Below are 12,291 nucleotides of genomic sequence, written 5' to 3' on the forward strand. Positions count from 1 at the left end.
CCCATCTGATCTCGGAAGCTAAGCAGGGTCGAGCCTGATTAGTACCTGGATGGGAGATCACCTAGGAAGACCAGGTGCTGTAGGCATAAAAAATAAAAATAAAAAAAAAATAAAAATAAAAATACGTGTCTGGCCCTCATATCTCAGGTTACAAAAGTTACTACCAAAAATTTCATTAAAGTCACCCTGATATTATTTGTTAGTAGAGGCTAAAAAGATAATTGTTATTTTTATTATTCCCTTTTTCTTAGGGAAGCAAATCCAATATCCAGAGAGGTCAGGTCACTTGCCCAGGTTTCATTTACTCTGTGCTTTACCCACTAGCCCCTATTGCTATTCTCCAATATTTATCTTTCCAGTGTATAATGAAACTAAAGATTAAACCTCAATGGGAAAACATGGCCAGCATAATTTTCTTTCTAATTCTAGTAAAACGTGAATAATTAGGAAATTATTTTGTGACAATGGGTTCAGTGGGGTGTTTGCAGAAGATGAGCCAGGAGAGGAAGGGAAGGGCTGTTCTTCACATTATCTGATACCTTGTCCTAAACTTACTGGCTAGCGATGGCTTTAACTCCATTTGGGAAAGTGAAAGGAAGGAAACTCTGTCCTGTCTTTCCTGCAGGCATATCTGTAACAGGACTGACTTCCAGAGTTCTCTGCCAGCATGGCTTTGGCAGCTGCCCCAAACCCCTCCTTCAATGACAGAATGCTACTCTCAGAGAAGGAAAGCCTGTTAGGTCTCACACACCCACACACACATGTGCACAGTGAACTCTCAGCAGAGCCCTTGGAAAACCAGAATATTTTCTTATCAGCTATCTTAACTCCTGCAAATTTTGGGTCAAGAATTAAAAATTTTCTTTATCTAAAAGAAAATGACTTTCCAATTATCCCAGAATCATTTATTGAGGAAGATTTATTTCTTCATTGTATGTTTTTGGCTCCTTTGTCAAAAATTAGTTGTCCATATATATGTGGGTTTATTTCTGGGCTCTCAAGTCTGTTCCATTGGTTTGTGTGTCTGTTTTTCTGTCAATACCATGCTGTTTTGATTACTGTCGCTTTGTACTATAACTTGAAGTCAGGGAGTATGATACCTCAGTTGTTTTGCTTTTCCCTCAGGATTGCTTTAGCTTTTAGGAATCTTTTGTGGTTCCATACAAATCTGATAATTTTTTTTTCTATTTCCTTGAAAAATTGAGAGGTTGTGGAGAAAAAGAAACTCTTATACACTGCTGGGGGGGTGGTGGGGCGTTGTGTGTAAACTGGTACAGCCACTATGGAAAGCAGTATGGAGAGCCCTCAAAAAATTAAGACTAGAATTATCATATGACCCAGCAATCCCTCTTCTGGATATCTACCCCCAAATTTTACAACACATTTATTCATAAAGACATATGCACCCCAATGTTCACTGCAGCCTTATTCACATGGCCAAGACATGGAAATAGCCAGTGTCCTTCGATACATGATTGGATAAAGAAGATATGGTACATGTATACGATGGAATACTACTCAGGCATAAGAAAAGTTGAAATACTGCTATTTGTAACAACATAGATATTGAGAATATCATGGTAGGCAAATTAAGTCAGGTAGAAAAAGTCAAGAACCATATAATTTCATTCATATGTGGAACATAAAACCAAAAGTAATAAAGAAACGAACAAGACAAAAAATAAAAATTCACAGACACAGACAACAATATTGTGGTTATCAGAGGGAAAAGGGGGTGGGGGAAGGTAGAAGAGGGTAAAAGGGGTTAAATATATGGTAATAAAAGGAGACTTGACTTTGGGTGGTAAACACACAATGCAATAAACAGATGATGTATTATAGAATGGTACACTTGAACCTATATAGTCTAATTAACCAATATCACTACAATAAATTTAATAAAACTTATTTAAAAAAATAAAAGAATATGACTTTTGTGTGGCCAAGTAGTTTTAAATATAACTAATTTCAAACTCCTTGAGGGCAAGAAACATCTCATTCATCTTTGTAATCTTAATATGATTTTTTAAAAAAGATGTTAATTGAATGACAGAATAAACAAATCTAAGTACAGTCCTGAAAAAACATAATGAGCCATAGCTTCTTAGATCTAGCTTCTGAGATTTGGTAAAAGTAGATATTAGCACTTAATGTTGTAACACCAAAATGAATTTTAATCTCAGTTATAAATCTTTTTTACATAGCTTGAGAAAAATGTCTCAGACCTTTTCCAAATAATGTTTTAAAATCCAGGAACAAAGTAGCAAAAACATAAAAATCATCTTTAAAACTTAAGTAGCAAAATAATTTACTTGCAACTTCTAAATTTTACCCTGCACTTATCCTGAAAGATTTATCAAGCATTTTTGCATGAAAATTTTCAAAAACTATTGATCGGTGGTTCTCAGTTCTGGTCATATTAGAATTTTCAAAACTCTCCCACATCAGACCAATGAAATCTAAGTGAGTAGAGAAGCAGAACACTAGATATTTTTGAAGTTTCAGTTATTCTGATGTGCAGTGAGGGTTATAACTATTGGTATAGATATATAGTATTTGTATTCATAAACTTATTTTCAACGAAAATGTGGACTTGCTGTATCATAGGTGAAGTTTGAATCAGAGCGCAATTTTCCCTAAAATTAACTTCTAATCTGACCAGAAGGTGCTTGGAGTGGATGGATTTGATCTAGTTTTCTAATATACAGGCTTTAGACATAGAGTCTAGGACTAGAGAATGATAATGAAATGGTATGAAGGTGTCACATCTTCTACCTCCTTTCCAAATTCCATAGGGATGAACATTAGCTGACTTTATAGCTTGCTGCGCCAAGAGGACCTAAAAACCTCAGACTAGCTTTAAGGTCCCACATCTATATCAAAATCACCGGGTTTTGTTTTGTTTTGTTTTGTTTTCTGCCTACAGCACCTGGTAGGACATGAAAAAAATAGGATATGAAAAAAAAATCCTTTAATTTTTCCAGTTGTCCCCATCACATCTACTGATTGATAGTATACTTTCTTCCTTCAAACATGAATTTAATTCAACCTTATAGCAACTCCTTCGTTTATTGGAAAAGCCACTCATAGTTGTTTCAGAAGCACATTTTTATGTGGACTATATTGTCAACTTCAGAGGTATTAATTGCTTCATGTTTATATATCTTGTTAAAGAAAATTTTCGCTTTGTCTTACATTTTCTCATGTCATTTAAGAGACGATGGTATCTGTGACTTACAATGGAAGGCAGAGTTCCTATTTGGAGAGAATTCACTTTGCATAATCCTCTAGATGAGATCGGCCACACTTGATGTACCACAGAGGAAATCAGCAGAGGAATCTGGGCATTGACTAGATTCTTGCATACAGGAGATAAGGTCCATATTGGGTACTTTTTCCCTTGAGTCTTTGCACTCTTAAAATATTTCTCTCAATTCTCAGGGATTTCCTACAATCAACTTCAACAAGGGAAGGAGATAAATTGGCAGTTTGCTTGCTGGGCATCTGCCGCTTAAGACTGAATTCTATGGGAAATGGAAAGGATATTAATACTAAAACCAGTATATTCTCTGGAGTTAGATTTCCTATATTCATAGTTCCACTATATTACTTACTAGCCATGTGACTTTAAGTAATCATTTCCCATTTTGTGGTGGACAGACTCTAAGATAACTCCCAATAATCCCCTCTTATATTCACTCCCTTGTGTAATCACCTTGTGTGACAGAACCTGTGAGTTGCTTGTAACCAATAAAATATGGCAAAGGTGGTAGGCTGTCATTTCCGTGATTAAGCTACATAAGACTTTAATTTCCATCTTGCCTGCAGATTCATTTGGGTATGTACACTCTGATGAAGCAAGTGTCCACAGTAGAGACCCATGTAGCAAAGAACTGAAATGACTTCTGGAAAACAGCCAGTGCAGAAATGAAGCCCTCAAACCAACAACTCTCAAGGAACGGAATTCTACAAACAACCATAAGAACCTGGAAGTGGATCCTTTCTCAGTCAGGCTTCGAATGAGGCCCTAGCCCTGGCCAATACCTTTGATACAGTCTTGTGACCTTGAAGAAGATCCAGCTAAGCCAGACTCAGACTCCTAACCCTCAGAAACCTTGAAATAATAAAAGTGTATTGTTTTAAGCTGATAAATTTGTGGTAATTTTTTATGCAGTAATAGAGAACTAACATACTCTTTGGGCTTAGTTCCTCATCTGTGAAATGGGAATAATAATATACATTTCATAGGTATAAGGATGAAATGAGATAATTTATATAAACATTTAGCATTAAACATTATGCCTGATATATAGTAATATGGTTATTATCATATTCTCTAAACATTATTTTTAAAGAATATGTATTTAAACCACTGTTTTTCTATTTTGAGCCTGGTCCTTCAGTTGATATTATATATTTTTATATTTTTATTCTACTATCCTAGTAATTTCTCACATTAGATTATCCTATTTATTTTTGACTCTATATTTATTCTTAGATTACTTTTATTAAGTTTATCTACTTACTTTAAATAAACTTTTTTATACCCACTTTTATAAATGGCGGTCAAGGAATAGGCAAAATGGAAATCTTTCTGATGATGATGACCCAGGTAAAATGGTTGGTCACATCTCTTGGATGGCCTCCCTTTCATTGGACATCTCATTTTGTCTTAGAAAAATATTCCATCAACTGACGTTAACCTCTAAAAACATTTTAACTGTCTTTTCTTTAATACAGTAAACTAGTTAATGCATAATTGACACAGGAAAACCTTATTTTTAAATCTTGTATCCTAAACGTGATAGTCTTAGTATCAAAACAAATTATACTTTATCAATTTTTGCATTTCTCATAAAATTTTCTTTTATCATGGGGGCTGGATTTCATTCAATTTCATCTAGTAGATGCTCAATAAATAGTGCTTGAATAGACAAACAAATTGCTAAAACTACCAAAAACCTTTAGAGCTGTACAAAATGGTAATATAATTCTTTGTGGTTTTCAAACTTGTTTTCTTTTAGGAGAGAAACCATTTTTTCCTGGGTACTCTTTAATACAGTTGTACTAATACATAAATATATATTACTCAAATAATAGCAGAACCCCATTCACTATGCTTATTTTTGCTCCTCACTATTATTCCTCTCCCTCTACCCCTGCCCCAACCTCCCTGCCCTAAGATGGAAGAGATTCTCCTCAGGCCCTGGCAAGTATCTACCAGTATCTTTGGAGAAATGGACAGGGCCTTGGGATGATACGTTCTCGTTTTGTCAAAGTGAGAATGAAAGGGTTCTATGGAGAGTAAGTGTGAGATCATTCAAGTGGTTGGAAAAATTTACAGAGCAAGACGTAGGTGTTGTGCCCTCCTCTCCAAAGACAGCCTCCTGTTGACTCTTTGTAATCAATCTTGGGGATTCAGGGCAGATGGAGAAAGGAAAACGCAGTTGCAGCCTGTGTGGACTTTAGTCCAGCCTTCCCCTATGAGTACTTTAATACCCGCTGAGCTTGGGCACCTGGAGATTGCCTGGGTCTGGCCGTGAACTTACTCTGTTGGGAAGGGCCCTCACCTCTCAATCGTCCTCCTCTTTGCCCCAACTTGGATTTGCCTCCTAGGCCTCTGCTTGGGTGCTATATCCTCTCATAATTCCTGATCCTTCCATCTGGGTTGGGTCCTTCTTCTTCTCAAAGTTCTGTGCTTCTCTCAAATCAGAAGATGATCTCACTCTATTATAATTACACCTGTGCATCCCTGTTTCCTCAATTAACTGGTCAGCTCCCTGAAGATAAATACCAAACTATGTCTTTCTAGCCTCAGTGCTCTGCATGTACACAGACTTTAATTTGTTACTTGAACAAATTAATATATCTTTACACAGAGCAGGGAACTGATATTACATAGAAATTAATGGTATGGTCTTTTGCCACCTGCTGGCTGTGTGACTTTAGGCAAATCACTTAAACACTGTGAGGCATAATTTTATGTTCTATAAAATGAAAATAATAAAATACCTGCTTTATAAGGAAGTTTTGAGAATTTGGTTGATTTTTCACATTAAAAATATGTAGCCCTAAATTACCACAAGCAATATGAGCTCAAAGACTGTTATCTATGATAATAATAACAACAGTAATTAATAGCTATGAGAGTTATTATTATTATCATCTCCCCCTGAGTTTTTTTTTCCTTGGAGTCAGGATTTCTACCTTGGTCAGGTAAGAACCTGAGGCTAAGAGCCAGCTGCCTTTTTCCTCTACCACAGGCCAAGAGTCTCACCTAAGAGCCTCATGGCCTTGGGCCATCTGATTACTCTTGTATCTTGGATGTCCCTCTCTGGCTTTCCTCCCACTTGCCTCAGGAGGACTGATAGAGTTGGCTAGAAATAGGAGACTTTGCCTTCTGGCTGATTACACAAGGTGTTTCTGCAAAGAGATAGGTCAAGCTCCTCAGTCTCATTATAAGCTTGTGTTGGCTCCCTTTTCTATACATTGTTCTCTGTGGTTTTTATTATAGTTTATATTGCAGGAGAAAAAATTCTATGGTGCCAAGAATAAAGATTCTGAGAGGTAGCTGGAGCATGGGGGCTTTCAAAACTTGTAAAACAATGTGCAAATTCTTCTCTAGGGCCTGTGTGTTACAGTTTAATTCTCCTCCAGAAAACGAGTTCAAGAGGATATCTCCTGGAGGCTCCATGAGGCTTTACCAATCCCCAGGGAAAAGCTGATCCTAAGGCAAAGGTGCAGCTTTCTATAGAGAAGAGCAACGTTTGATCTTGACAATCAATTACCATTTTGACAATGATCAGGCTGGAATGCGATAGAGGCCTTCTCTAATTATAGTGTAGACCAATACTTATTCCCTTGTCCACCGTTCTGCCAAGAACTTGTCACTTCATTTTTTATCTTCAAAGAGATCCAACAATTTGGACACAAGATCACAAATTATTTGGTATGTATATATTTTTTAATATTGACCCACTTTTCTGTGACCCAATATTTATTGAATGAATACTTGTTATATCAGACTCTTTATTAAAAGCTTTGTATCTCTTATTTAATCATAAAATACTATGAGATAGTTATTATTACTCTCATTTTACGTATGAGAAAATAGACTTAGCAAAGGTAAATGATTTGTCAAAGAACAGTCATTAAGATGTGGAGAGGAGAATCATTAATAATACTTTCTAGATATGCAAATGGGCATAAGACATTGAACAAGTAATTTCTTATAAAAAATTACTGTTTTGTATAAATAATCAATGATGGATATCAACTAAATTAGACATATTATATCTAATATATATCTACATCAACATATAAATATATATAGATATAGGGATAGGGACAGAGAGAGGAGAGAGGAGAGATGAGAGACAGTGACAGAGAGACAGAGAGAGAGAGAGAATCTCAAATAGAACACCATTTCAAGTCAGAAGTCCAAGATCCAGTCCTGGTTCTGCCATCAGTGTAGGAAAGTTAGTCAACCTTCCCTGTCCTTGGGTGTCATAAACCCAAAGGTCTGGGAACCACTAGACTAGGTGATCACTAGTTTTCTTTTTAGCTTCGAAATTTTATCTCCTTCTTAAACCATAAATGATATTTAATGGACTCTAAAGTAGAAAGGAAGAAGAAAATGGAAAGGTTTATTTCTTTTTTTTCTTATTTAGTTCAGCACTTCCCCAAATGCTGAAAGACAGTGCCTGGCAAGATATTATAGCTATTCCACCAGAAAAGGCATTCTTAGTCAAATGAGTTTAGGAAACAATAGATTTAAAAAGCTGAACAGTTTTGGGGGGAGGGGGGAGGTAGATGGGGTAAAAAAGGGTCAAATACGTGGTGACAGAAAGAAATGTAACTATGGGCAGTGGACACACAATGCCATATATTTATGCGCCTTACTGTTGAATTGTACACCTGAAACGTACTGGATTTCGTTAACCAATGTCACCATAATAAAATTAAATAAATAAATAAATAAATAAATGATAAAAATAAATAGATAAAAAGTTAGACAGTTTTCTTAACTGAGAAGTTTTCAGAACCTGTAAAATTCTCATGTTTATTGTAACTGCCCCAAAGCAGACAAAGTCTGAGTGCTCCCCAAGTTATTGATGGGGAGCAGATGCACTGAAGATAGTGCACCTATTCCTGGAACACAATCTGAGAAAGTCAACTTTAGCTAACAGAAACTTCTCAGTAGCTTTCATAATAAAGAAAAAATATAGCATTAGAGACAAGGAGACTTGCCATTTATTACATAATATTAACAAAACTAGGGATATTTTCAAAAATTACAAAATAAATCTGAATGAAAATACTTCAGATTAAAGTGCAATGGACTAGACAATTTTTTGTGGCTGTTTTGACAACTTTTTTTTACTGTAACAAATAAAGGAAAATTGTGTGAGGAGATTTGTATCCAGTGAATATAACATGATAATAAAAGCACTTGGAATTTGCAGACGTGCATGGTAACAAAATTGTGGCTATCATTTCTACATAGTAACTACAAAGTAAATTAAAACCACCTGTAGCTATTGAGGCTGAGAAACCCCTCAGACTCTTCTCAAAATGTGAGTCCTTGTTAAATATTTTAGCAGCAGAAACAATTAATTCTGAATATTTGTGGCTCGTAATCAATTTATTGAAAGATTTTTAATATGATCAAGGAATAAAATTATTGATAAAAGAAAAAAATCTATTAGGGTGTACTTGTTTTTATTTGTCTTTGCACAATTATCCAATTGGAGTTGAGAAGGTTTACTTAGCCTTTTTCATTGTTTTTTACATGATCATGTGAAATATCAACTAGCCAAACCCTCAGCCTTCACAAATTCTAGATTCAACTTTCACTTGACACACTGAGGCGAGAACAGTTTTCGCTTGGGACAAGATGAACTTGGGGCAAACTATCAGAGGGAGGACCTAGGAAGGATCTTTGGAATAGTCTGAAACTAACAACCTCTTTTTCTGACTCTACACACACCAAGGTTTTGACAAGCCTGGGGCTCTGCATTACTTCCAATATTTTCCATTATGACTGTATGATAAAGTCCAGCCTGTTTTTCACAATCCTGCTGACTACAGCAGTCTGCAACTATTAAAAGCCTTCACAGACCTGGAGTTGGCTTAGAAAAGTGCCTTTGCAAAAGAACAAAAAGTAACATTTACATTCAAAGACAAGAGAGAGGCAGGCTCTTGTTTTGGTACTGATGGACTGAAAAAGATTGTTTTTGGGGGTCTAAATTTCAAATTTTTTATTTTCTTCTGATGAAATTTGTAAACAAAATACCAACACTAAAATGAGGGCACTTGAGCCAGGAAAGGGGGGAGTGTCTTGTCCAGCAGATCAAACCCTCTTCCAAACTCCACTGAAAAGAAGTATCTGTGAACTAGCACATGACCCTACGTGGTATGCCCGTGTCTAGAATCCCTCAACCTCCAAGTTAACAGGTATGTGTGAGGTTTACACCAAAGATTCAGATTTCAGAATTAGCTTCTTTTAAACCTTACGCTAGTACTGGTTTAGTCTCTGGAGAGGGGAATAAAAACACCAAACAACTCTTTTTAACAGACTACATTACCCATTAATACAAAATGACTCAATATATAAATATTGTGGTTTGAAACTATACCATTCAAGCTGCTTTGAACATCTGCTAAGCCTAATAAGAAGTTGGTTTTAATTTTTGCAATAAAGAGATTCAATTGAAAGGTAAATCACAGAGGGGGAAAAAAGTAAAAGTTTAAGCAACTCCATACATTTGAACTTTGACTCTCTGCAAAACTCTATTCCCCCCATCCAGTAAAGCAAATCACATTAAACATCAACATTTAAAAACTAGTACCTCTTTAAATATATTTTTAAAAAGCAAAACATCAGAGCTACTTGCCTTTTGGCAATTTCTGTGCATTTCCCAGGGCTAGTGCAATACTTCCACAGAGAAGTAGACACCCCAAGCTGGAGAGCATGTTGTATTTGCCACCTCACACGGGGAGTGATGCTGGTGGGGGTCCCGCAACCTTGGAGCTGCATTTAAGTGGACTCTCCCAGTGACAGAGGCGGGCGGCTGCACTTAGCTGTGCTGTGGGCTTACTCATAGGGGGTGGAGACAAAATGACATCACACCCTTTCTCACACACACCAAAAAAAAAAAAAGAAAGAAAGAAAGAAAGAAAGCACAACAGCAATAACATATCATCACATTTCCTCCTAGGTTATAACTGCCTCTAAACTTCCCTCTGTGATATAAAAATTGAAATTATGGTCAATCCATATTATGAAAGAAAAAGTACTTAGGCAATTTTGAAACATTTGATGAACTATTTTGAAAAGTCTAGAAAAGACATACTTAAAACCATTGGAATGTTAAAAATATAAAATGAAACCTTATTAGGAAGGAAGCTATTTTCAATTATCTAGTACACCAATCCACTTATGGAGTAAACTCATAAAAATATATTTTGAACAATTCTGAAGTTTGAATATTATGAGAAACATTTAAGAGTGAGTAGTTGGCTATACAGCTATTCATTATATATAGAGAGATACATACAGATTCTACAGATATAGATGTATAGTGCACAATTCACTACCCCTGATTGATCCACAGTTTTGGGCCATGTTCTGTAACAGTATCTTTACCTACATTATTGTAATTCAATCTTCACAATGGCTGTACAGGAGATATAGTACTATCCTCACTTCATCAGTGAGCAAAACTGAGGCTTAGACACGTTAAGTGTCCTAACCAACCTCTGTATTCTAATAATTAATAAGTTGATGGGCTTTAGAGTAGGGTTTAAATTTGGATGTTATGTGCCTTTGAACAAATGTCTCCATCTATATCTCATCAACATGGCTTACATTTAAGTGCTTGTTCTATGTCAGGAACTGATCTGATCAGTTCACATATATTAAAACATTTATTTCTCAAAGTAACCTAGGAGGCTGTTATTGTCATCACTTTACAGATAAAGATTAAAAAAAACAAAACAAAACTGAGCACAGAGAGGTTAAGTGACAGGCACAATGTCACAGTGCTAGTAAGCAAGAGGGCTGGCATTTTAATGAGGCAATTTAACCCCAGAGCTTCTACTCTTAATTAGTAAACTTTAAATTCTAAAATAGAGATAATAGTACCAATTTCATACATTTGCTAGCAGGATTTCTGGATAGTACTCACTGTAGTGCTTGACCCACAGGAAGCATTTAATAAATAGTTACTTCAAACAACAACTGTAATGACCATAATAAATCCCCCAATTAGGTAGAACTATGATTCTAACCTGGGTGTTTGTACCTCCAAAGCCAATGTGTATCCTCTCTTCCCCACATGACATCACCCTGAACATAGGTGTTGCTGGAATGGCTGAGTTAATAAAGTGCTTTAATTGTTGTCTGTACATTTATATCGACTCTTTGAAACTAGCTTATTTCATGGGGTTGCTGTAGCTGAACCAAAACAGTAAGAGAAAAATGGAATAACACTGGCGAAATTAAATTCTAGTTGGAAAACTTACCAGAGCAAAAAGGAAGAATAGAAAAGACAGCCCCGTACTCCAAATAAAGCGTGAGAAGGCACATTGTTAAAGTCATTTAGAGCTGGCCCAGTCTAAGCTTTCACCATCGGAATGCTCTGGCAATGGCTACGGAGGGGATTGGGTTATTTAACAGGTCTTTTTCATGTCTAATTTTTTACTTGAATAGGCAGCTCTCTCAAACCTGAGTTTGGACATTTATCCAGCTGGCACTGCTGATTCTGCTCCTATATGCCATTGCCATTAAGTTAAGCCAGTGAGGCCACTGGGCTAGCAGAAATGACAGGTTTCTGAAGGGGGAAAAACAGCAGAAATATTGAAAAGAAGGCTGGTTCTTCAAAACAGCATGAGGGGCTGATCCGAGGGTTAGGTCATGGAATTAAGGAATCAGTCTCTCTGCTTGGCCTGCAGGCTAAGTCTAGTCTACATTAGTGGTCATTATTTGTGGTTTGGAATGAACTGGGAGCTAATGAGAGGAGGCATAAAGAAACAGACCACGTCACAGGACACATTTCACCTTCTCAATGAACAAAAAGTTTGCTGTCATGCCAGAATCCCAACCCAAATACTGCAGACAAATACTTCTGAAGAACTATAAGTGCCTTGCTATATGGAATAAAACTTCAGGGCTGTGGTCATGTAATCACTGGAGAATTTAAGGCCATTTTCAAGAAAGAACTGCCTTCTGATCCTGGGTACATTGGAGACAATAGCTGAGGAGTAATTTGTGTAACCCTGTTAGGTCTC

General features: G+C 36.4%; 1 protein-coding gene across 1 annotated transcript in view; it reads right to left on the reverse strand.

Moving 5' to 3' along the window:
• ABI3BP (ABI family member 3 binding protein) overlaps nt 1-9,990 on the reverse strand; it is a gene marked incomplete at its 5' end in the record, with an annotated part of 234,390 nt that extends 224,400 nt beyond the window's left edge. Inside the window, 1 exon segment of the mRNA XM_025050066.1 lies at nt 9,897-9,990. Coding sequence (XP_024905834.1) covers nt 9,897-9,990 — 94 coding nt within the window.
• Between the last annotated feature and the right edge of the window lie 2,301 nt (nt 9,991-12,291).

The sequence above is a fragment of the Pteropus alecto genome, unplaced genomic scaffold (assembly GCF_000325575.1).
Source record: "Pteropus alecto unplaced genomic scaffold, ASM32557v1 scaffold164, whole genome shotgun sequence".
Taxonomy (NCBI): Eukaryota; Metazoa; Chordata; class Mammalia; order Chiroptera; family Pteropodidae; genus Pteropus; species Pteropus alecto.